Here is a 27,500-nt window from a genome sequence, read left to right on the forward strand (position 1 = left end):
TGTCATTTGTGGGGGTAACGTTCTTGAAAATGCCTGTGAGCCGCAAATCCGCAAACTTAGGGGGTATTGGGGAAAATACGATTATGGACCTAAAATTCAAAATTAGTCCAAACTGTACCATTAATTAACATGTTTATGCATTTTCATGAAAAAAAGTTATTAAGAACATAAAATAAAGTTTATTTCCTTAAGTTATTATTATTTCATATGCAGCCTGTGCCTGCTGGTTGCATTATTGCTGGGAGCATGGCTGTGCTGCTGATGCAGTGCCCACTGTTTCCAGTAAGCTGGTAATCATTTTGCCAAACTTGGAAGGATGCCAAACTGAGCCAACCCACCAGGTGTTATTTAACGGCACAACAGGGGCTGAACTCAAGACCCGAATATCTTAACCTTAACTGTTAAGTCAACACAAGGATAATTTTTCTATATGAAGAGCATAAAATAAAGTTTCTTTTCTTGAGTTAAGATCATGAACTTACCTTTAATAATAATAATAATGATGATGACAAGTACAGATGCGTTCAAAGTACACCGCCCCCCATGCCAAATAAACAACATATCCTCCTCCAGTGTGCGGCACATAGAGAGTAACGGGAGGAAGAGATGTCCAATTGATTAATTGCGTAAATAAAATAAATAATAATCGAAAAATAATTAATTTCTTAATCAATTGGCTAATAGCATACCTAAACCACCAGTGTTTCATCCAAAGCTGTAACTTTATGGAAATTAATTAAATAATTATAATTATTTAATTAATTATTTAAAAAATAATTATTTAATTAATTTCCATAAAGTTACAGCTCTGGATGAAACACTGGTGGTTTAGGGATGCTATTAGCCAATTGATGAAGAAATTAATTATTTTTCGATATCCTTTAAATCAAATCCTAATAAATCAAAAATATCCTTTATAGCCAAATCACTTGGTCACTGTCATGTGCAAATATCAGATTCTGAGCTCAAAAGGTGCTTTTGCCTCCTCCCCCCAAGCCCTCTCCCTCCCACAGATCTCCCGATGTCCCTGCTCTCAAATGTTGTGCGTGTGTGCTTCCCTCTCTCTCCCCATCTTGTCTTCCGCTCCCTTTATCATATGTTTTGTGTGTCAGTTTGTCTTTTTGTGATTAATGTTAGCTCTTACAGGAGCCTCGATCTTGGATACAACAACAACAACAAAAAATTAATAAAAAAAAGAAGGTGCGTGGGATATTGCCCAGATGAGAAAGAAAATAAATAAGCAATTAATAATGAAAATAAATGAATAATAATCATAAAATAATTAAATTATTAATCAATTGGCTAATAGTATACCTAAACCACCACCATTTCATCCGAATCTGTAACTTTTAAGAAATTAATCAATTAAATGAATGATTAAACAGTTGATTAATTGATTAATCAAGAAACCAGAAATACACTTTGCAGCCAAAGCACTTTTTTTTTTTCTTTTTTCTTTTTTGTATACTGAATCGAGGCTCGTGAAAGAGCTAACATTTATTTCACAAACAAATCAACCAGACAAACAAAACATACAAAAAGAGAGAGCGGAAGACAAGATGGGGAGAGGAGGGGAAGCACACAAACACAACACCTGAGAACAGGGAGAAGCGCGGGAGGGAGAGGGCCTGGGGGGAGGAGGCGTGGGAAGGAGGGGGGGGAGGTATAAAACACAAGGAGACCAAGGAGTTCCAGGACAGAAGTTGGTATTTCAAAAAAAGTGTAGGATTTGGGGTGAAATTAGTGGGGGTAGAAAAGATCAAGGTTTTGGATGGGGGAAGATAAGAGATGGTGGTGAACAGCTGTTTTAAAGACCTGGAGGGTGGAGTGGGATTGAAGAGAGTGAGGGAGTTTGTTCCAGAGGCAGGAGAAAAGAGGAATGAAGGAGTGAAGGTGAGCAGAAGGTCTTGATTTTGGCAGTTTAACCATAAGAGGGTTGCTGGCAGATCTTGTGCGACCTGTAGGAATATTTGGGGGACAGAGCCCAGAGAGAGCTGGGGGGGCAAGGCCAGAGAGGAGTCGGTAGAAGACGGAAAGACCACCAACCTGCCTGCGGTGAGTGAGTGAAAGGCCCTTGGAGTTAGCTTCATCACGGGAGATTCCAATGATTCTGAACGCTTTGGTTTCAACAGCGTGAAGACGAGCTAGGTGTGAGGCAGGAGCACCAGCCCAGAGGGGAGAGCAGTATTCCATTGAGCTGCGGATGAAGGCCTTGTATGTGGTGAGGAGCTCAGGTGTGCCAAGGAAGGACTCCGCACGACGGAGGATGCCCAGTCGGCGACTGGCTTTGGAGGCCAGATTTGAAATGTGGTTTTCCCAGGAAAGATCATGGCAGATAGTGAGACCCAAAAGCTTGAGCGACAGAACTTCTTGGAGAGGATTATTCAGAAAGTAAATGGGAGGGTTTTTCAGTCGGTCTTTTCAGAGAGACATCGTAAGAGTGTGAGATTTGTCAGGATTGAAAGACATGTTCCACTTGTTTGCCCAGTCTGTGATTTTGACCAGGTCTGCAGAGAGTGAGGAGGCTGCAGACTGCCGATCTGAGGGATGAGGAATGGAGTGACAGAGGGTAGAGTCGTCAGCAAAGAGATAGAGAGGATTTTCAAGAAAGTCAGAGAGATCATTGATGAAGACCAGAAAAAGCACAGGGCCCAGGACACTGCCTTGGGGAACTCCAGCCTGAACGGGAAGAGGAGGTGAGAGAAACCCATTCAGGGCCACATGTTGACTACGACTAGAGAGGAAGTCCGCCAGCCATGCGTGGAGATTTCCATGGATACCAAAGGAGGGGAGTTTGGTAAGCAGAGCGGGGTGCCAGACCGTATCGAAGGCACGTGATATGTCAAGGGAGACAGCTCTAATTTCCTGTTTGGCATTGAGGACCTCCATCCATTGTTGAGAAAGCAGAAGCAGCATGTCCAGAGTAGAGTGACCAGGTCTGAAACCAAATTGATGGTCAGAGATCAAGCCATTGGAGAAGAGGAAAGATTTCATATCTGAAGCAATGATGGATTCCATGACTTCGCTGATAATTGGGAGAAGGCTGATTGGTCTGTAGTTGCTGGGATCTGTTTTTGCACCTTTTTTGTGCAAACCGGTGATGTTGGCTGATTTCCAAGCAGATGGCAGATGACCTTGAGCAAAAGAGAGGGTGAAGAGAACAGAGAGAGGGAGTGAAAGAGCGGAAGAACATGATTTTAGGACCCGTGGGCTGATGCCGTCAGGACCAGTTGCAGAATCAGAGTCGTGGGTTGACAGAAACTTTTCCACCTTGTCAGGAGGAAAGGACACAGAGTCCAGGAGCAGCTGGGTACGACTGGGTACGGTGGGTACAGATAGGGATTGGTTTGGGACACAAGATTTAGAGGCAAACACAGAGTTGAGGTATTCAGCTTTTTCACGTGCGGAGTCAGCCGTGTAGCCGTTTGAGGTGAGGGAGGGGATAGAGGGGGAACAAACACCAGAAACAGATTTGACCAGACACCACCAGGATTTGGAAGAGGGAGACAGATAAGAGAGTTCGGTCTTGAGAACGGAGAGATATAGTTTCCTGGCTCTCCTGAGGGTGGACACACACTTGTTTCGGGCTTTGTGAAAGGAAATGAGATTTCCTTCCGTTTGATTTGCTTTCCAGGAGACGAAAGCAAATTGTTTCTGGGCAACAGCCTCACTACAAGATTCCGTGTACCATGGACGGGAGGAAGGGTATGACAACTGAAGACGAGATGGGATAAATCTGTGCATGAGAGAGAGCAATTTACTTTGGAAGAATTCCCAGGATGAGTTGATGTCAGAGGCAGTAGAGATGGGAGACCAGTCCAGATGATTGATGGCTGCTTGAAGACCGTGCCAGTTGGCCTGAGTGAAATGCCAGACTCGTCGATGCTGAGGAGGCTCTCTGAGAATGGTCAGAGAGATGTCCACTTTGACAAGCACATGATCAGATGAGCCGATTGGAGCAGAAGAAGAGCAGCAGACATTTTCAGGGAAGTTAGTCATAACCAAGTCCAGAAGAGAAGATGCTCCGTTGACTGAGATCCGGTCGGGAAATTGATAGATTGTGTCAGTCCCAGTGAGTCGCATAAGTCCTTTGCTGAAGAGCCATGGCTGGTGAGAGAGGTACCCACACCCAGCCAACTGGCATGGTGACAATTGAAATCACCACATATGAGGAAGAGAGAGTTGGGATGGGTAGAAAGAAGTTGGTCCATATTATCAGACAGCGAGATGTAGATGGAGTCATCACTGTTTGGTGGACGGTACAACACACATATGAACAAAAGGTGGGAGCGAAGGGGAAGCCGTAGCCAAAGGTATTCCTGGGGGTGAGGTGTAGAGAGGGCAGTGCAGGGCGAGTGAGGAAGAGAGTTTTTTATAAAGATAGCAACCCCACCTCCAGGATGAGGCTCAGGTCTATCATACCGGAGGAGGGAGTAACCTGGGAGAGATACCAAGGAATCAGAGACATCATGAAGGAGGAAGGTTTCTGTTGAGCAGATCACGTCTGGTTTGTCAGAAGCAACCTGTATGGAGAGATCAGTCAAGTTTGAGCGAAGGCCCCGGATGTTTGAGGTCCATACCGTTAATGAAGAGGAAGGGGGAGCATCAGATACAGAACAGGGGGGGGGGGGGGAGGGGTAGGGTAAGATGTGGAAGAGGAGGAAGAGGTAGGGAGAGCTGTTGAAGGTGTGCCAGAGATTTCAGAATAGCTTGGAGAAAGGGAAGAATGGGGCGGACAAAAGGTTTGATGGAGATTGGGTTGAGGCACAGTGAGGTGTTATTTGAGGAGGGGGAAGAGCGAGGCAGAAGGTCGGGGGAGATGAAGGTGGAAGGGGGAAGAAGCGAGGAGGAGGGGTGAGAGGGGAGTCTAGGAGGGGAGGAGCGAGGGAGAGTCTTGGAGGGGAGGGGTGTGGGGGGAGTTTGGGAGGGAAGGGGCAAGGGGGGAGATTTGAAAGGGATGGGGGATGGGGAAGATTTGGAGGGGAGGGGCAAGGGGGAAGATTTGAAAGAGATGGGTGATGGGGAAGATTTGGAGGGGAGGGGCAAGGGGTAGATTTGGAGGGGAGGGGTGATGGGGAAGTTTTGGAGGGGAGGGGTGATGGGGAAGTTTTGGAGGAGAGGGGTGATGGGGAAGTTTTGGAGGGAAGGGGTGATGGGGAAGATTTGAAAGGGATGGGTGATGGGGAAGATTTGGAGGGGAGGGGCATGGGGGAATATTTGAAAGAGATGGGTGATGGGGAGGATTTGGAGGGGAGGGGCAAGGGGGTATATTTGGAGGGGAGGGGAGATGGGCAAGTTTTGGAGGGGAGGGGTGATGGGGAAGTTTTGGAGGGAAAGGGTGATGGGGAATATTTGGAGGGGAGGGGCAAGGGGAAAGATTTGAAAGAGATGGGTGATGGGGAAGATTTGGAGGGGAGGGGCAAGGGGGAATATTTGAAAGAGATGGGTGATGGGGAAGATTTGGAGGGGAGTGGTAAGGGGGTAGATTTGGAGGGGAGGGGTGATGGGGAAGTTTTGGGGGGGATGGGGAAGTTTTGGAGGGAAGGGGGGATGGGGAAGATTTGGAGGGGAGGGGTGAGATTGGATTTTGAAAAATGTACGATTAATGGGAAACAAACATTTCTTGCAAAATGAGTTTGAGACCTTCGAGTCAAAAATACGTTTCAGGACGCTGAAGGAGGGGTGGAGTGCTGGAGAGTTTTGGGAATGTAGAAAAAAGGAACTGTAAGAGATGGTATTTTTTTTTGGAATGAACTGATTTGGTGAGCAAGTCGAAAGCATCCTTTTATAGGAGAAGAAGAAAAAGGTGTTATAATATATGACAGAAAACAGTTGTTCAGGGGAAAGTTGAAACATCTTTAACAACGTGATCACGTGATCACGAACAACGTGAACGAAGAACGAACGAACAAATAAGGACAACAAATAAATGAATAAGAACTGAGAAGGAATTTTTTTTTGGGGGGGGGTGGGGGGGGGGGTTTGAGTTGAGATATTAAACAATGAAGTATGGGGTGAACGACTGGGACAAAACAGAGAACGAAAGTAATTGCAGCGCAATCAACGAACCGCTGAGAGAAAACAAAGCCACAAGGTCGGAGACGGTAGCCTAAGCCTACTAGTACTAGTACTAGGCCTCAGAATACGCGACACGAATTAACCGACGATTTAGTATACATGTATGAAAAATTAACACCGAAAATCTTCCTAAAGACACACTATAGGTACACACCGAAAGATAGATACAGTCTCGACAAAAACACAATTGTGAAAAATTACTTAACTTCGCAAACGTGAGCGCATTCGGCAGCGTGAGCGCAGCACGGGGTTTGTGCCGGATTTTCAGCTTCCAAGCTCAAAGGATGGCTGAGATATCGCGAGGACAAACAAACAAACAAGAAAACAAGAAAGCGGAGTGAAAACTGAGTACTCCCCTTCAGCGCGCGTCATCGCCGGGCCCTCTTCAGTGCTCGGCGATGACGTCATTCTGCACCTGGAGATGGGATAGGAAAGGAGCGGTGTACAATAAACTTAATTCAGTAATGTGATGGTGATGTTTGTGATGGCGATGATAAAGCATACACAGCTATTATGGGGGAATCTTCTTCACATCGAAACATGCCATACCCTCTAAAGCTATATATCGATATATTGCATGATTTTGGAAGCATTATGAAGACTATTTGTGTTATACAGTCTTCAAGTATTTAATTCAATTTAAATAAAGGTCTAATGATGTTTAAAGGCTTATGAATCAAATTAATTCTGGGGTTTACTGCCATTTTCCCAGCGGCTATCACATCACCCTATCGAACACTACATTAGTTATTCGTGCCTGCAGTATGTGTCCATTATGATGTCCTTAGAAACAGTAGGTTTCCTGTTTGGAATGATTCGGTTATTTCTTCAAATAACTTCCACAGATCTCCCGATTTCCTCGAAATAACCTCATAGAATGGGTCCTGCTGTCTGGCCCGTATGCACTATAACATTTGACGAAAACATCTTCTCCTCACAAATTACAAACTACCTCACAAATTGGGGCCCTGTGCTTTTTCTGGTCTTCATTAGTGATCTCTCCGACTCTCTGGAAAATCCTCTCTATCTCTCTGTTGATGACTCCACTCTCTGCCGCTCCATACCTCATCCCTCAGATTGGCAGTCTGCAGCCTCTTCACTCTCTGCAGACCTGAAAAAAAATCACAAACTGGTCAAACAAGTGGAACATGTCTTTCAATCCTGACAAATCTCACACTCTCACTGTCTCTCCGAATAGACAGTCTGGAAAACCCTCCCATCTACTTTCTCAACAATCCTCTCAAAGAAGTTCTGTCACTCAAGCTTTTAGGTCTCACCATTTTTCCAAGCTGGCCTCAAAAGCCAGTCGCCGACTGGGCGTCCTCCATTGTGCGAAGTCCATCCTTAGCCCTACTGAGCTCCTCGCCACATACAAAACTTTAATCTGCAGCTTGATGGAATACTGCTCTCCCCTTTGGGCTGCTGGTGCTCCTTCCTGCCTCACACCTAGCTCGGTTTCACGCTGTAGAATCTAAGGCTTTTAGGATCATTGTTATCTCCCACGATGAAGCTGATTCTGAGGGCCTTTCACTCTCTCACTGCAGGCAGGTTGGTGGTCTTTCTGTCTTCTACTAACTCCTCTTCGGCCTTGCGCCTCCTGCTCCGTCTTTTTTATGTTGAAGGCTCCAATTACGGACTATATGAATGATCGTTTTAAGGCCATTTTCCCCGCTAGAGCAGGGGTTACCGTCCGTCCATCCGTGCGGGCGTGCATGTGTGCGTGCGGGCCTGTGTGCGTGCGGGCGTGCGTGCGTGCATGCGTAAGCGAAGGACCGCATTCGAATTTGGTGTGTGGGTGCAACCCACGTCAAAATCCAAGATGGCCACCGCCATGTATGTCTGAACCTTGTGAGATGAATATCTTGAAAAATAAGCGAAGTACCAACTTCTAATTTGGTGTGTGGGTGTATCTCGGCATAAGGAAGAAAGCTATTGAAAATTGGGTCGCCACGTCAAAATCCAAGATGGCCGCCTCCATGTATGTCTGAACCTTGTGAGCGAAATATCATATCATAGCATGTTTTCTGCGTCTTCCACTTTGTCAACTCACATCACTTCCCCGACGGGGGACCGAGGCGTAACGCTTGTTTATGTTGAAGGCTCCAATTACGGACTATATGAATGATCGTTTTAAGGCCATTTTCCCCGCTAGAGCGGGGGTTAGCCTTGCGGGCCCCATGACAATCATGGTTCCCTGTTTTGGGGCAATGTTTTTATTGTTACGGACTATATAGTCTTCATTAAAGCTAGGCCTTGAATAAAAGAGAAGAAAAGTGTATGATGTTTGTTTGTAAGAAAGGGAGATTAATGCTAGCCCGGTAGCTCTAGTTTGAGTGAGACAGAGAGCAAGACCAGCAAACCTGACGCAGAGTGTAAGATGGTCCCGGGCACCACTTTAACGCTCCTAAGTCAGAATGGTAGTACTACCCTGAGCGGATGCTGTCTACTACCCTGACCTAAAAAACCAGTCCAACCTGATGGGTGTTTTTAGGAGACATCATCTCCTTACTGGATGGCGGTTGTCTCCTGAAGGGAGCTCATCCGCCCTTTAACAGGTGTTGTTTTTAGTCCTGCAGGGTGTCACAGTCACCCTCCCCACTGGCAGGTTCATGAGGGTAGTCGGTTTAGTCGCCGACTACCCGACCATTCGGCAGGTAGCACTGGGTTACATGTGACCAATTGCAGTCAAGAGACTGACCTGACCTAGCCTATGCTCTGTCCCCCAAATATTCCTGCAGGACGCACAAGATCTGTCAGCAACCCCCTTCTCGTGAAACTGCCAAAATCAAGACTCTCTGCTCTCTGCTCACCTTCACTCTTTCATTCCTCTTTTCTCCCGCCTCTGGAACAAACTCCCTCACTCTCTTCAATCCCACTCCTCCCTCCAGGTCTTTAAAACAGCTGTTCACCACCATCTCTTATCTGCCTCCATCCAAAACCTTGATCTTTTCTACCCCCGCTAATTTCTCAGTTCTAAAGGCCCAGTTCTAAAGTTGTACTCCACATAATTACCAACTCCCATGAAACTGCCGAAGTGGGGTCTGCCCCCTGATCCGCCATTTTCACTGAAACATCTCCATAACTACAAGCCAGAATTGAACCAAATTTAACAGCATTCATCAGAGCAGCAGGGTATTCTAGGATTTGACTTCTCATCTGGATCCACGTGCCCCCACAGTGCCAAATTCAGTTACAGCGTTCAAAACAAGGCTTTGGCAAAATCCAATGAGGACCCCATTAACCAAAGTCGATTCCGTTCAAACAGTCAATACCCAATCCGCTTTTTTGATCCTGTCTGGAAATAACTGTCAGTCCCCAACGGGGCTATTTCTTTCAACTTTGTTTGACTGCCAGGCAGGCAGAGGGAGTAACAAGTACAAAAAGTTTTAATTAAAACAAAAGCCACGTCGATGTTACACAATGCCTAGATGCAGCTGTGCCTATAACGTCGATGTTATAAGCACAGGACATTCCTATTGATTCGATTACTTGATGTTATTTTTGTGCAAAGTGAAAATATATCTCGGCAATTTCCCGTGTGTGGCGACGAATTTTTAATATATCTCGGCATTTTCCCGTCTGTTATTTCAGGCGGTGTATGACTGACCATGCCGCGATTGAAAAAAATATATATCTCGGCAATTTCCCGTGTGTGGCGACACGTGAACGAAGCTATGCTCCTCTCTCCACATTATTGTGACGACGTATAAATTAAATATTTCATCGTGACGATTGTCATCAAATGGACGAATTTTTTATATATCTCGGCATTTTCCCGTCTGTTATTTCGGGCGGTGTATGACTGAGCATGCCGCGATTTAAACAAAATATATATATCTCGGCATTTTCCCGTCTCTTATTTCGGGCGGTGTATGACTGAGCATGCCGCGATTTAAAAAAAATATATGTCAATGGACTTGAAGTTACAGGCCTTTGAGAATTCATTTCGTTCTATAAAGGGCAACTTTCATCGGATTTTCTTCCCGTTTTTTTTCAACCGAGTCTAAAACTATGTTGGCGACTGTGAAAAATGAAATGATATATCGAATTTGATTTGAAAGAAAACTGTGTGAGAGGAAGACACCACGGGCCTACAAAACAGGCCTCAAAGCTATGCGAGTTAATAAAATGGTGGATATTTGTTTATATGAAGGCTCTCCCAGAATGGGTGGAGCTATGGTTCCCAGAATGGGTGGAGCTTTGAGGTTTTGTCTTCTCCGCAAGAACAAGAAGAAGAAGAAGAAGAAGTGGTGGTAACAACAACAACAGCAGCGTGCACTCTATGAGCAGCGTCTGCGACGCGGCTAAAAATATTATCTCACCCACTCTACGCATTTGCGATCAGGACGGATTCAAAGCCAAGCTACTGTTAAACGAAAGAATTGTCTTCCTATTCATGTTCCTTCAAATTTTGTATGACACGTACACTACATGGCCAAAAGTATGTGGACACCTGAACATCACAACCGTATGTGCTCGTCGAACATCTCATTCCAAAATCATGGACATTAATATGGAGTTGGTCCCCCCTTTGCTGCTATAACAGCCTCCACCCTTCTGGGAAGGCTTTCCACGAGATGTTGGAACATTGCTGCGGGGATTTGCTTCCATTCAGCTAGAAGAGCATTAGTGACGTCGGGCACTGACGTTGAGTGATTAGGCCTGGCTCACAGTCGGCGTTCCAATTCATCCCAAAGATGTTCGATGGGGTTGAGGTCAGGGCTCTGTGCAGGCCAGTCAAGTTCTTCCACACCGATCTTGACAAACCATTTCTGTATGGACTTTGCTTTGTGTACGTGGGCATTGTCATGCTGAAACAGGAAAGGGCCTTCCCCAAATGGGTGCCACAAAGTTGGAAGCACACAATCGTCTAGAATGTCATTGGATGGTGTAGCGTTAAGATTTCCCTTCACTGGAACTAAGGGGCCAAGCCCGAACCATGAAAAACAGCCCCAGACCATTATTTCTCCTCCACCAAACTTTACAGTTGACACTATGCATTCAGCAGGTAGTGTTCTCCTGCCATCCGCCAATCCCAGATTCGTCTGTCGGACTGCCAAATGGTGAAGCGTGATTCATCACTCCAGAGAACGCGTTTCCACTGCTCCAGAGTCCAATGGCGGTGAGCTTTACACCACTCCAGCCAACGCTTGGCATTGCGCTTTTAGGATCTATAATAATAAAAGGCAGTGTCCGTCCATCTGTCTCCTCCATAACTCCAAAACCATGAAACCTAGTGGCCCCAAACTTTGCATGCATACACCTGGACCTCCAACAGATTGCAAGGATGAAAACTGGGTGTCTGGCTGTGTTATAACACCATTTTTGAAGATGATTAACGAGGTGCTCATAAGAAAAAAACCCGATGTGGTGGAGTACCAAAATGGCGGCCCACCATCTTGGTGAGCCCTCTGCGCCTCACTGGGTTATTGAGCCACCATTTTGTTTTGGCCTACTCAAACGTGCCTTGCCTTGGAAACACGATCGATTATCATTACATAATTGAAGCATCAACAAAATCTGGATTCGGATATGAGAATTGGATGAATGAATGAATGAATGATCGTTTTAAGGCCATTTTTCCCCGCTACAGCAGTTGTTAGCCTTGCGGGCCCCATGACAATCATGATTCTCTGTTTGAGGCAATGTTTTTATGGCCGGATGCCCTTCCTGACACCAACCCTTAGTCGCCTCTTACGATGCGCAGGGATATGGTGTACCTATTCTAAATCAGTGTACACACCGGGATCATTCATCCCAGCAAGCTGGTACTCAATTTGCCGACCTCGGAAGGATGGCAGGCTGAGGCACCCCCGGCGTTAATTCAGCGATCAACCGGGATTCGAACTCAGGATCCTAGGATCCCAAGCTGGTATCCTAACCGCTAAGCCAACACCAGGCTTGGAAACTAAATAATCTCTACATCTGGAGTGAAATCTGACAAAATTTACCATGTCTTGCGAATCTATAACATTTTAGCATTTATTTAAACGAGGCTGTGATTCTCATTCTGGGCTTAGTTTTTTTAATTTATCTTAGTCGTTTTGAACTTAATTCTTACTTCCATTGGAACTGCTCGGAGACACGTTTTTTGAATGAAACTTTTTTTTTAGTAAAGAACAATTTTTTAGTAGTTAGGACTGTTGTTACTGCTCGAGTCAGTTCTGAAGTTGGAATTTTGAAGATCGGTTCGGATTAAGAGTTTGTGGACCTTAACGCATTTTTTTTTTAAACCTCGTGCAGAAATGAAATAAAGCAGTGGAGTGGGGGGATGGGGGTTGCAACTGCTAAACCAGAAAGAATCTGAAAATGCAAAGCCCTTCCGTGTCTTTTTGTATGCAGACATGTTCTTCTTCTTCTTCTTCTTCTGTATGCTCAAAATAACGAAAATAGTTTTTTTATTTATTACAAAATGATAATTGATGATTTTATGCAACCTTGTTCTTTGTGCTTTAGATCTAAAAAAAACCAATCTGCTTCTAGCTTTTGATTGGTGAACAAATTAATTGACCCAATATGCAAATTATTAAAATTCTAGGGCAATCGCATGAAAATTGATAATTTTCTGTGACGCTGACCTTTGACCTGACAAAATTATTAATTTGCCTTCTCCATATTCTCATAATAAAGCTTTGGTGACACACACACACACACACACACACACACACACACACACACACACACACACACACACACACCATTCAAAGACTTATGGGAAGTTACGAGGGGCGGCAATTTGACATCTCACCTCGACCGTCATTTTTCCTCGATACACCATTGCTCCAGTATACTTACGATCTGTTTTTAACCCTTGGATGCAGTGATTGGGCCTCGGAGGCCCACAAGGTTTTTTTTGTTGTAAAAACTATGCCTGACAATTATTATTTTTTGAATGAGCCTCATTTTCACAGACTTTCATGTTGTTACACAAAAAAAAAAAATTCATTCAGGCTCGTGGGAAAATCTTCATTCTTCACTTATAACCCGAAAATCCGACACGAATGCAGGCCTGGGGCCTTCAAGGCCCCGCATAAATGTTGTTGTACTCCTATGTTATATCATTATTTTTCTTGATATGAGCCTCATTATATGCTCCTATAACGTGGTTACAAATAATTCAGTGACAAAAATATGAAAATTTTAATTCAGGTTAGTGGGAAAATCTTCATTCTTCACTCAACACGAATGCAGGCCTGGGGCCTTCGAGGCCCCGCATAAATGTTGGTGAACTACTATGTTATATCATTATTTTCTTGATATCAGCCTCATTATATGCTCCGATAACTTGGTTACAAATAATTCAGTGACAAAAATATGAAAATTTTAATTCAGGTTCGTGGGAAAAGCTTCATTCTTCAGTCGTAACACTAATGCAGGACTGGGGCATTCGAGGAGCCTCATAGGTTTTCTTGTGTTATATGCATGTTATATAATTTTTTTGCTTTGCATGAGCCTTCTTGTATGCTCCTATGACTTGGATATAAATAATTCGATGGAATAAATATATAAATATTTCATTCAGATTCGAGGTAAAACCTTCATTCATAACACATTACACATTACACATTACCCATAATCATAAGTAAATAAAATGCCCGGGCCTCCCAGGACTGCATTGGTGTAGGATTTTTGACAATGTTGTGGATATAAACATTCTAAATAAAAGGATCAGTGAATCATATTTTTTGAGCAAATACTCCTCCATGAGCCTCAACTTTTTGGAGAAAAAATCAGTTGAAAACCCCCCCAAATATATTTTTTTTTTCCAAAAAAAAAGAATTATTCGTTACTTGTATGGGATTATTCCAAATAATAGGATCAATGATTCACATTTTCTGAGCAAATACACATCCATGAGCATCAGCTTGGATTGAAAAAGGATGTGAAAGAAAAAAAAGCTATAAAAAAATAATAAAAAAAACTGTACACGAATACATTTGTGGGGCATCCGAGGCCCAATGGCTGCATTGGTGTAGGATTTTTGACAGTTGTGGTCATATACATTCGAAATAAAAGGATCGGTGAATCATATTTTTTTGAGCAAATACTCCTCCATGAGCCTCAACATTTTAGAGAAAAAAAAGTTGAAAAACCAACAACAAATTTTTTTTTTCCCAAAAAAAACAAAACGATTCATTACTTGTATGGGATTCTTCCAAACAATAGGATCAATGATTCACATTTTCTGAGCAAATACACATCCATGAGCATCGACTTGGATTGAAAAAGGATATGAAAGAAAAAAAATCTATGAAAAAAACCTTTAAAAAAACCACGAATACGTACATCCGTTGGGCCTCCGAGACCCAATGGCTGCGTTTATGTAGGATTTTTTTTACGCCTGCATCTAAACTCTAAGGGTTAAAATTCCCTCTAGATAAGAATCCAGATTGCGTATATCATATTCCCGTCAGGAAGCGATTCATTGTTACCCGGAAACGCCGGGTACTTTTGCTAGTAAACTAATAATATGGACAGACAGACATGAACCAATTGCTTAACCCCGCTTTTCGCTTCGCGTGCGTGGGGTAACTAGCAGAATATGAAGATTTTTGACAATAAGCTTCAACCATATTCTCGATGGAAATTGTACCACTCATCCACCCACAAATCACATTTTGAAGCTCTATTTGAGATACTAGGGCATGCCCGTACTATATCTATATCTAAAATTATATCCCCCCCCTCTATTTACATGAAATGGTTTGGTCCAAAGCGAACGGCTTGCGAGTACGGTGACAATCCCCCCCCCTCTATTTACATGAAATGGTTTGGTCCAAAGCGAACGGCTTGCGGAGTTTGGTAAAGAAATCGCCATAGCATGCACAAACGCGCAGGAAAGCGAAAGAATCGCAAATTAGTTTTAATTAGTTTTAAAACATCGTTTAACGCCAACATAGCGGCAACATAGTTTGCCAACGTGAAATAAATGAATACGCTCTCAAATGTGCCGTCCGAGGCAGAGTCTGTTCGCCACGTTCGGCACACGTGATAGCTCGCTGCTCTCTGATTGGTTGAATCGTTTTTTGGACATAGCTCGGTAACTACTTGTCCGATTAATATGAAACCTTGAAAAGGCACATCCTCGGGTCCCCAGCAATATACCTGGCAAGTTGCAAGTATATCGGACCGGTAGTTGTCGCGAAACAGCGGTCACAGACAAACACACAGACACACACACAGACACACAGAGATTACTGGAATTATAGATAGATGAGATCCTCCTACTTGTGGTGCTTGAACATTATTACTTGTAAAATCGAATTTTTTTCAAATATATTGGTCAGTTGAGTTTGTTGCTCTGTCTGTCACTCGCTTACAGGTCACAATTCTAAACCGATCGTCATGAAACTTCATCAAATTGTAGAGGTCGTCACCATTGAGAAGCCGATTGATTTTGATGTCAAAGGTCATCTGGAGGTCAAATTTCTAAAATCGCCATTTTTCATCCAATTGACTTGAAAATTGAACAGCATTTGCACATTGAGTCACTAAATAGGGAAACCAACTATTTTTTGAGGTCAAAAGGTCAAAGGTCAACTCAAGGTCAAACTTCCAAAATCATCAATTTTCATCCGATTGATTTGAAAATTTAACAGCATTTGTATGGTGCCTCACTGAATTGGGAAACAAACTATTTTTGAGGTCAAAAGGTCAAAGGTCAACTCAAGGTCAAACTTAATAAAATCCATTTTCATCTGAAAAATGGCAACAGGAAGGGCATCCGGCTGTAAAACATTGCTTAAAAATGGGGACCAAGGTGCCCAAAAAAGGCCGACCCCTGCTCCGCAGGGAAAAATGGCCTCTAAAGGTGGTTCTGTACATCTGAAAAATCATCACTTTTCATCCTATTGACCCGACCTTTGATCAAGATCATCAATTTTAATCTTGATGAAATGGACAATTTGCTGGATCATTGGCAACCTCTTTCACATGGGGAGCGGGGGGGGGGGGGGGGGGAGGGGGGGAGGGGTGGATTTTGCACGTATCGTGCTCTGCAAGACGTCTTCTTGTTTGAGCATTCCTTTGTGCACGTGTGGTGCTTTGTGGTGTGTTTTGTGCATCATGTGTGTGTGTGTGTTATGGTACGTTTTATCCACAGAAATGAATTCTTTTGTCGTGTGTGTTTGTGCACATGCCATCATTGTTTTGTGTTATGTGCTCATGGTGCAGTGTTCCGTGCACATGTGCAGTGTTTGCCAGAAGAAGTTCTCCGGCAGTGTTGGGCCAGCGAGAGCCCTCAGAAGATGACAAACCGGCTGCTGTCAGGCTTATATACAAGGGAATTTATGGCCTCACACTCAGTCACCGGTGCTGCATTCAGTCGTCATCCACACAGTGCGAAACCTGCCTTGCCACCCAAACATCTAAAAGGCATCATCGGTGGGTTTGACTTTGGGAACGATGCAGTGGAATGCTGTGAGAATGAGGATGTGGGAGCATTTGCATTGAGTTTAAGTTACTAATATGTAAAAAAAAAAAGAAAAAAAAAGAAATTTGCAAGAAAAACGATGTCTGGTTTCCAACTTGGTGTAAATTTTGACACAATTTGTCATCCAAACAGGCCATGAAATGTATGTCTGAGGTCCTTCTCGTGAAGGTGTCCTTCCGTTTTCGATAAGCTTTACAATGTGGTGGTTCATGTCCTGAATAATGTATAATAATGTACAATGTTTTCCATTTGTCTTTGCCTGTTCTTTTGGGTTTTTTTTTTTTTTTTTTACATGGGAGAGAGTTCATGGAAGAATGATGTGTCATAGGCCAAAAAGGCAATACACTGACAGGGAGGGGACAGTGGGGCCACATTTAGACACAATCGCCAGAAAAAGGAGGGGATGAAACAGTAACCCGGCTTTGCACTACACACACAGGATAATGATGAAGTTGGTAGAAAACATTTACAGTAAGTCAATGACTGCACGGTAGGAGTGTGTGTGTGTGTGTGTGTGTGTGTGTGTGTGTGTGTGTGTGTGTGTGTGTGTGTGTGTGTGTGTGTGTGTGTGTATGTGTGTATATATATATATATATATATATATATATATATATATATATATATATATATATATATATATATATATATATATATATATATATACACACACACACACACACACACACACACACACACACACACACACACAACACATACAGACTTGGCATTTAATATGGAATATATATTTTTTCTTGACTTGGGTTCCTTTCTGAACTCAGTATATCAATCTGGTGAGTTTCTTTTATGCTTCGGTGATTTCTTTGTTAAAAGAACCATGTCACTGATTGTCTGTCGCAGCAAGAAGTCAATAACAGGATTATATCACAGGTGGCGTGACAAAATGTACGGACAGGTACATTTGACGATTGGCTTCACAATCGGGTATATAAGGGTTGTTGCGTTCTGTATTCGTGGAAAACAACTGCTGCACGTCTACAAAAGTTATTGCCACTTCCTCTGGAGATGGTCCGTCAACTCGACAATGCTGTTTGTCATGGAGTGGTGGCTTTACGAAATTCCGGCATGAAACAGCATGCTATTGCTCGGCAGTATGGCATCACTCAAGGTCAGGTGTCAAAGATCCCGAAACGAAATGCTCAGAGGAGTGTCCCTACTCCAATATCGAGGCCAGGACGTCCCCGCAGAACCACACAGAGGGATGATCGCCAGCTGCACCGGTGAGTCCGCAATGGCCGTACCAAGTCAGCTAATCGGCTTAGGGCTCAGTGGCAGCAACTGACAAATGTGCCTGTATCCAGAAGGCTAGTCAACCAATGACTGGTTCAAGCAGGCTATCGTGCCAGGCGTCCCTGAGAAAGCCACGCCTGACAAGACAACACCGCCAGCGCCGATTGCAGTGGGCCAAAGAGCACCGTCAATGGCAGCCAGGACACTGGAATCACGTGATCTTCAGTGACGAGTCTTGATTTCTGGTCTATTGTCAAGATGGCCATGTCCGAGTGCGCAGACAAGTGCATGAAGCCTACAACGAAGATTGTATAGTGCCAAGAGTCCAAGCTGGAGGTGGTGGGGTGACCGTTTGGGCTGCTTTTCATGCAGGGGGAAAAACTGACCTGGTTGTTCTGAATGGAAACCTGAACCCGTTCAAGTACAGGGCCATTCTGGAAGAAACATTGCTTCCATTTGCTCGTGCAGCCTTTCGAGGAAACTTTGTCTTCCAAAATGACAATGCACGGCCTCATCATGCTCGCATGATCCAACACTTTCTTGCTGACCGTGGTGCAGAGCATATGGAGTGGCCTGCCATGTCCCCGGATATGAATCCGATAGAGAACTTGTGGGCAGAATTAACGCGTCAAATCGACAACTTGGACCAGCAGCCTACCTCTGTGCTTGAATTGCAGCAGACTATTGTCACTGCATGGCAAGCAATTCCTGTCCAAACCTTGGCAAATCTCCTGAACAGCATTCCTCAACGTGTACGTGCTCTCCTGAATGCTCGTGGGGGTTACACGAAGTACTGAACTGTAATTTTACTGTCCGTAATCCCAGTCGTAATTTAACTTTTGTTTTTGTTAAAAAAAAATTTGGTTAATGTGCAAAATAAAGAGATACTTCTGGAAAACGTACAGAAGTTTAACACAGTACTGTCCGTGAATGGAGTTCCATATCAGTTTACATCACTTTCAAGGATAAATTTATTTGCTTCGAAATGTCAAATGTGGTTTTTGTTTCTTTTAAAGGTCACATTAACAAAATCTAGAATAATTTCAACATAATTCCAATGAACTTTTGGTTCTAAGTCAACTTGAAAAGTAAGTTCACCCCCACAAAAAAAAATATTCCATATTAAATGCCAAGTGTGTGTGTGTGTGTGTGTGTGTGTGTGTGTGTGTGTGTGTGTGTGTGTGTGTGTGTGTGTGTGTGTGTGTGTGTGTGTGTGTGTGTGTGTGTGTGTGTGTGTGTGTGTTTATATATATATATATATATATATATATATATATATACATATTGTTACGGACACGCGGATTAAGATGTTATGATGGGCCGAGCGGAATGGCCGCCGTGTTCGCACAGTTTACCCGATTCCACCCGACGTTGACCAAATCGCGCTATGCTAAATCAATGAAGGAAAGGACACAACGGCTGGGATAAATGAAACGACACAAGGGGTGCAGTTCTCAAGACCTCCGGAGGAGGATATAATTGGTGGTGCAGAAAAGGGGTAGATTACAAGGTAAGAGGTAAAGCACAGAAGAGATAGGCACTTAGACACAATCTTATCTATCCCAGACAGACCACAGACAAACGGAACAAGATTGACTTACACAGGGAGTGATGGCAGGGAAGGACAGGCAGTCGATAGCACAAGGTGCACCTTGGCTCAGGGGCAGAATCAAGCACGGTCCAGTCCAGAGATGCGGGGAGGTATTGCAGCGCTCGGAGGTGGCGTCCTTCTCTCTCCAAGCTGAGGGCGCATCTGACGTCACCTCCCTCTTCCTGCGCATGCTCAGCGGGGAGTCACACGCCCTCGGCTCGTTGGCCCCGCCCCAGATGGGATCGGTCCGCCGCTTCTATTGGGTGCGGGGGGTTACTGGGCTCCGCCCTTGACGAGGAGCTGACAGCGAGCCCCTACGTGGTAACCCCGTCGAGCACATGTTCGATGGCGGCTAACCAAGCCGGAGTGAGGACGCGCACTCCCCGCGCCGCCGCCGTTGTTGTTGTTGTTGCTGAACCGTGAGGAAAAGCTGCGGGGAGGTATTGGGAGGTCCTAAACTTCCTAACGGTGCCATACAATCACATTCTGGTGCAACGAAGAGTCAGAATTAATGGAAACGAGTCCTTAACTGACATAGACTAAGAATAACTAGCAAGATGTCCTATAGTTGTCTACGTGAGATGCGGTGGACCTGGATGCGACATTTAATGGGGGAAATAGGGGGAGGTCGGGTCTACAGAGTGTTGTTTACAGAAAATGGGACTAGGGAATGGGGGATTGGGGATAGTTGGGAAGTATTGGGGAAATAGGGGAATATTTACAAGCGGATATGGATGGAGGCCAATCTCATATCCGCAACATTGCACCCTTCTCTACCTCGGGGCGTCCCGACCCGATAAATTTTTACTTACTTTAGTGTGGCACTCAGATGTAGTTCCCTCTACTATTAACTCAACCCTGAGTGCGACAGTTTTACAGATGTTCACAAATGAGTAAATATGTCCCCCTGCGACGTTGCACCCTTCTCCTCACAGAAACACACCCACAGGATAACCGAATCGCGGAAAGAATCCTCAAACTAAACATACAGCCGGTAGGGAGCATCATTTATACAAGACTACACTGATATTTACACTACGATCCAGGACCTGTTCTTTGAGGAACACATGCAGATGTTATGCATAGAGAGAGAGCACGCATGCCAGCATCGATACACCAACCCACGAGTGCCCTGTGGCCCTACGGCCTTTAATACTGTGCAGAGCACCCCATCCAAGCACCAAAAGCACCACCCCATACACACAGTCAGCACCATCCGGTGCACCAATAAAGTGTTCAATAATCACCGGTGGTGTCGCAGCCGGCCGATGTTCTGCCGCTGGTCTTGCCTTCATGGAGTGCACTTGGCCTTCTGGCTTCTTTAAAAATAAAGAAAGGCGCCAACCGCGTCCATTTCTAAATTGTGGCCGTCAGGGGGGCCAACTATAAGTGGTTCACCTGTATGGCATAGGTGCCACGTTGACCCAGAGGTCCATCAACGGGTGGTGCTTGCCCGCAAAAGAACTGCGGTCCATGGTCGGCGGCCACAAAAATTGCGGTCCATATGGTGTATCGATCCAGGCAGCAAGCAGCGAAAGTACAGGCCCACAACTGCAGAGCCAGCACCTCTCTCTCCTCTCTCTCTGCCCCAAAGCCAGATCCTCGGAGGTGGGAGACAAAATAAAACAAGTGAGCAAGGTGGTAAGGGCGCAAAAGTGCATGCAATACAAGGTAATGCACACTGGGGGCACATGGGAACCAGGTGAGACAGGTACGTTCCTACCGTACGCCCCCCCCCCCCACCAGGTAACCTACATTGCCCCTCCCTTACCCCTTACTGTATCCACAAAACACAACACTACCCATAAACATCTACTTTACACATCAACAACCGTCCCTACTGTCTTCCCCGTTCCTCCCATAAACCAAATTCGTCTTCTCTCCCTCCTAACCAATCAAATTTGCCATTTCCAACTCTCATCAAAATTTGCCATCTCCAACTCAACATCAAAATTTGCCATCACCAATTCATCATCAGTCCCTCCTAAGGAGGGAGAGATGGAATCACCCCAATGTCTCATCCACGTCGTGATGCGTCTCACAAATCCAAACAGCAATTCTCCTTTCCTGCAACACAAAACAAAGAAAACGCAGGTGTGGAGTCATCATCCTCACCTCAGGTAAGTGGCTGCGTATGGTGCGACAGGTTCATCAATCCTAACTATTTCCTAAATGACTTTAACAACTTTACATTACCCGGGGTCTTTCCCTGCCAATCCATTGGCCAACTTACACTATGGGTTCTAAAAACCAATTCCCATTGACCAAACTGTGGTGCCTCTCAATTTGGGGTCTCACTCCCCCGATTCATCTCCCGGTGCCCTCGCACAATTTCTGGGCTGTGACGTGTAGCTCTCCCAGCAGGTCTACCCACCTGCACACCTCCACCACTGTAGTTGCCACCCGAGCTTACCTGCTCCTCATCCTAACCTAACTAACTGGGGAAGGCCCTCTCGCACTCTCACCCCCTCAGTGCCCTCTCTGGCACGGGCTGCCCGATCCACACCCGGGATCCTCAGGCACCCACTGACACTAACGGCTCCCAGAGCCCACCTGCGGCCTCACCTGGCCGACATCCTCACAGTGGTGGAGTGCCCAAACCAACTACACACACTAACAGGCTACACGCCCAGCCATTTCCACAACACTAATGCACCCATCCACAATACCATTCTGCAACCGCACCACAAATGCCAATATCCAACCACAATTTACCTATACCTTCTAACTATTCTTTAAACTACCCTCCCCGGGTACTCGTGAAAAGGGGTCCACTCTTCCCCCATCCACACCTTCGCACCATGCACACCACTCCGTACCACTTACTCCAACTCTCTCCACACCACTCATTCCAATACTCCATGTATTCCACACACCTGTACTTGCACACCTGTGCTCTCACACCTGGTGCCACCTGCACCCTTCTCTCCCCAAAGCGCATTCGCGCTGATCCACAACACTCACTACTCACACACTGCTCCACATACCTGTCCAGTTCTCACACAGCATCATCTCATCTAACTACTCCCCTCTGAAACTTGCGCTTCCCAGTCGTCCCTTTAAACTATTGCGCTCCCACGTCATTATCATCCACGCTAATCTACCTGCGTCCCCACTACAGGTATCAGTCACTAAGTAATCTTAACGTTACCTAATGTCATCTTCGCTAGATCCCTACACACAATATCCTAACCCACCCGGGCTAGTTTTCACTGCCATCAACCCCATAAGCTATAGCGCATTTGCCCCCCGCATGGGAAGGGTGGCAGGGATGCCACCCTTACCCACCGGGCACATCGCTCATCAATCCCCCAGTCCTCTGGCACTAATAAGCCCCCCTTATTCAGAGGTACTGGGTCCCGCCTCGGCATCTAAAGCCGAGGCAATCCACGGGGGCGCCTGCTCGCCGGTGTAAGGCCTTATTCGGTCGGCGTGGACGATCCGAGGGAGGGCTCGTGGCCCCATTTTGATTTTTACTACCACGTCACAGACTTGCGACAGGACGACCCCCGGGCCTTGCCAGGGAGAGGTGAGTTTCGGGCACCTACCCTTCCTCCTCCGGGGATTGAAGAACCAAATCTTCATCCCCGGAGTGTACTGACTCCCCTGGCTCCAGTGGTCGTACCTGCGCTTCATCTTTTCCCCCGCCAGATGGAGTTGGCGGCGGGCGAAGGCATGGACTAGCTCCATGCCTTCCTCTAGGTGACGTGCGTACCCCTCCCTCGGCGGGTTAACCACTGTGTCTGGCACGGGACCGACCGCATAGCAAGTCGGCGGGAGCCCGTAACTCCCGCCCATACATAAGCAACGCTGGACTGCATGCGGTGGCCCCGTGCTGGCTGGTTCGGTAGGCCATGAGCAAATAAGGGAGATGTTCGTCCCAGTCATCCTGACGGGTGGCGGTGAACAGTGCCAGTTGTTGGATTAGATTTCGGTTGAATCTCTCCACCATCCCGTCAGATTGAGGTCTTAAAGGCGTTGTTCTTGCTTTCCGAATTGACAGGAGACTGCACACATCTTTTAGCAATTTGCTCTCAAAATTTCGTCCCTGGTCGGTGTGCAACTCCTGTGGAATCCCATGCCGGCACACAAATCCTTCCACGAAGGCCTGCGCTACCACCCCTGCTTCTTGGTTGGGGAGGGCGTAGGCCTCCGGCCACTTGGTGAAGTAGTCCATCACAACGAGGATGTACTTATTACCTAGGCGGGTGCGGGGTAGTGGGCCTAGGATATCCATGGCCACCCGCTCTCGGGGGGCCCCCACCTGGTGTAATTAAAGGGGGGCCCTCATCCTCCATGCTGGTCCCTTTTTGGCAGTACAGGCGTCGCATCTCCGACACCAGTCCTGTATGTCGCGCCCCATATTCACCCAATAAAACCTCCGGCGTACCTGCGATGTCGTCTTTGTCCTGCCCAAATGGCCGCCGGGGCGGGTACCATGCACCTGTTGCAATATATCGGTCTTAAATTTATTTGGGACTACCACCAGCCAGGAAGTTCTATCAGAGGGAACCTCCACCCACTTGCGATACAAGATGTTATCCTTCAATTCCAGGGTTTTCCACTGAGCCCAATATGCCTTGGTCTGTGCCCCGAGGGGGGTGACCTCTTCCCCATTAGGTCTTTGCCCCACTCTCACCCATTCGTGCACCGGCCCCAGTACGGGGTCCTCCCGCTGGGCCGCGCTCCAAGCCAAAGTTCCGAATTCCTCATCTGCGGTTAGTGGCAAAATTGGCCCTCTCACCCGGGTTGCCCGGACGACGAGAATCGGGGCGGAATCGCCCAATTGCTCCCTCTCCTCGTGTCTCGCACAAAATTTACAGTTTTCCCCCAGACAAGGACGCCGAGAGAGTGCGTCCGCATTACCATGGGCCTTCCCGGCCCTATGGGCCACATCAAAATCGTACTGCTGCAACTTTTCCAACCACCTTGCAATTTGGCCCTCCGGTTCCTTGAACCGAAGGAGCCATTGCAAGGAGGAATGGTCAGTTCTAACCAAAAATTTCCGCCCGTACAGGTACGGGTGGAAATGGTTCATGGCAGCCAGCATAGCCAATAACTCTTTGCGAGTGACACAATAATTTCGCTCGGGCCTACTTAAGGCCCGACTATAGTAACCAATCACTCTCTCCACGCCCTCCTGTGTCTGAGACAAAACTGCGCCCAATCCTTCCTGGCTCGCATCCGTGTCCAGGGTAAATGCCCCGTTGCTAGTGGGGTAAGCTAGAAGGGGTGCGGATGTTAGACACCCCTTCAATTTTTGGAAGGCCTCGTGGCACTCCCGTGTCCAATTAAATCGCGTCCCCTTCTCCGTAAGCCGGTGGAGGGGACGGGCCAACTCCGCAAATTTCGCCACAAAGCGCCGGTAGTAGGAGCAGAGTCCCAAAAATCCCCGCACCTCCTTGATGGTACGTGGTGCGGGCCACTCCTCTACCGCTTTAATTTTGTCTGGGTCCGTTTTTACCCCCTCGCGGCCGATCACGTGACCTAGATAGGCCACCTCTCTTGCAAACAAAGTGCACTTACTCGGGTTCAGCTTCAACCCTGCCTGTCTGAGGCACCCGAACACCTGGTCCAAATTAGCTACTGCCTGGGGGAACGTTTTGGCATGTACTAGGACGTCATCCAGGTACACCAGGCATGATTGCCATGGCATGCCGCCTAGTACATGTTCCATCAATCTTTCAAAGGTGGCGGGGGCGTTACACAAACCAAACGGCATCACAGTAAACTGATACAGTCCCTTACCTGTGGAAAATGCCGTTTTCTCCTTCCCTGCCCTATCCATCTCCACCTGCCAATACCCACTCTTGAGGTCCAAAGTTGAGAACCAATTTGAGCCCGCAACGGCATCGAGGGTGTCATCAATCCTTGGCAGGGGATATGAGTCCTTGAGTGTCACGTTGTTTAGCTGGCGATAGTCCACGCAGAACCGCGTGGTCCCATCCTTCTTTTTGACCAGCACAACAGGTGACATCCAAGGACTTCCCGAGGGCTCGATCACGCCTGCGTCGAGCATTTTTTCAACCTGCTCGTCAGCTTCCGCCCTCTTGCTCCAAGGGAGCCGTCGGGCGGCCTGACGAATAGGCCGGGCCTCACCGGTGTGGATCTGATGTTTCACCAGGCCCGTACGTCCAATATCCTCGGTGGACAGGGAGAAGAGGTCCAAATGGGACCCAACCAGTTTGTGTAAGGCCTCCCTCTGGGTACCTCCCAACTCTACGCTACTACGATTTACCATCTCGCAAATGGGATCGGGCCAATTCCTACTTCTTATTGAAGGCTCCCCCCGGGGCCGGCTCGGCTGGACGTTCTCGCCCCTCACTGTCGCGACTTCCTCAACTGGGGTGCAGCCAGCTACCCTCGTGCCCCTTACTATAGTGCGTGGTTCTGTACTTATATTTATTACTCGGACGGCCACTACCGGTCCGTCCGTTTTTACAAGGGTGCGGCCCACGATTAAACCCGGTATGGACTGCGCTGCCACCGGTTCGACCAGGCCGCAGGACTCCTGCCATGTTGGGCGGAGCTGCCCACCGGGCCGGCACTATCGCCTCGGCCCTTGGGGGAATGGTCACGGCCTCGGAAGCCTCCAGCTCCGCTCTCTCGGCCGTGCTCACTCCCCCTAACGGCAGCTCTTCTACTCCCACCTGCAGGATCCCCCGGCACAAGTCGATTTTACAACCGCTGGCAGTCAACAAATCCAACCCTATTAAACATGGGTCTCACACCTCCGCCACCCAAACATCTATCTCCCTCCTTACCGACCCTAACTTGAGGATCACAGAACCACGCCCTATGATCGGGGCCGTTACCCCGGTAGCAAGTTGCAAACTATAATTTTGCAGGCGCTGGATCTTATCCCAGCCACCTGCGCTCGAATCAAGGACCACAGGGCTGATGATTGTGGCGCTAGCTCCTGTGTCCACTACGGCGTCTACCCCCACGCCGGCAATTTTGCATCTGATTGTCAGGCTACCGGTTCCAATTTGGCCACAATAAATGACCTGTCGCGTCAATGAGGGCTCTCCTCCATCCTCTTCTGCCGAACACCGCCCTACGTGCCCGACACCTTCTAGTTTCCCGGGGTCTGGCGGGGGGGTGTCTGGGGTCGGCTAACCCGCTCCCCCCTGGGCGGAGTTAAGGACCTCAACCGTCGGGGATCATCCCGGCGCGTGGCTCGACAGTGCCGCGCCAGGTGACCCAGACGGTTGCAAGTATAGCACCTCACCTGATAAGGTGCTTGTCTCCGGAATTCCAAATTCCCCCCCCTGAAGGTCCGAATTGGATTACCCGCTCGTGGTCCACCGCGGGCCACCTCCGGGGCCGCCTGCCATGGTCCAGGTCCCGCCAGGCGCTGGTCCACCAGCCTCCGGACCATGCCCGCCAGGTCAGGACTCACGTCGGGGGCGGGCCCCCTAAGGGGTCCGCCCTCCATCGGGGGTCCCACCTGGCGGACCGCCATTGCGTGACGCTCGCTCCCCCAGGCCAGGGGCCTCGCTGCTTCCCAACGGGCCGCAGCGTCAGCCGCCTGGCTCAGAGTCTGCGGGCGCCACATGGCGAGCTGTTGCCGGAGCTCAATATCCGGGAGGGCCTGGATAAAATGGTCCAGCGCCAGGCTTTCCCGGGAATCTGCTGCCATGCTAGCATGTGCGATCCCCACTGCGCGGCGAATGTCGTGGGCAAGTTCCCCGATGGCTTCCTGGGGCTTGCGTTTTCGCAGCGCGAGCTGAGCTTTAACAAGCTCGCTCTGCTGTTCAATGCCGAATCGATTAATTAGGGCGTCGCGGAGGGCTGGCAGGGTGAGAGCACCCGGTGGTAATGCCGTCAGCACCTCCGCCGCCGCGCCGCGCAATGCGGCCACCAGGTGTACTCCACCTTCGTCCTCACCCCAACCGTTGCCCTTACACACACAGTCAAACTGCGCCAGGTACGCGCGTAGATCATTCTTGCCGTCATACGGCGCGAGTGGGACCTTGTGGGACCACCTCGTATGCGAGTCGTTGCCCGCCTGCCGGACCCCTTGTGTCGCCCCTTGCGGGGTCAGCGCGGGGCCGAACCGGCCGGGCCCCCACAGTACATTACCCCCAAGGGACTCTCGTGCCTCCCCTGTCCCTCTAAAAACTACCCCTGTTGGTGTCGATGCATGGG

At 47.4% G+C, this 27,500-nt stretch overlaps 1 protein-coding gene across 2 annotated transcripts in view; it reads left to right on the forward strand.

Moving 5' to 3' along the window:
* The window catches only part of LOC137433820 (uncharacterized), a 75,108-nt gene that overhangs the window by 38,083 nt on the left and 9,525 nt on the right, over positions 1 to 27,500 (forward strand). The window contains exon 5 of one of the 2 annotated variants that reach the window (XM_068126199.2): positions 16,272 to 16,461. In XM_068126199.2, coding sequence (XP_067982300.1) covers positions 16,272 to 16,461 — 190 coding nt within the window. Of the gene's footprint in view, positions 1 to 16,251; positions 16,462 to 27,500 lie in introns of those variants that run through there. The other variant, XM_068126200.2, reaches the window with a different exon arrangement.

This window comes from Myxine glutinosa, chromosome 10, assembly GCF_964187855.1.
Source record: "Myxine glutinosa chromosome 10, kmMyxGlut1.1, whole genome shotgun sequence".
In the NCBI taxonomy this organism is placed as follows: Eukaryota; Metazoa; Chordata; class Myxini; order Myxiniformes; family Myxinidae; genus Myxine; species Myxine glutinosa.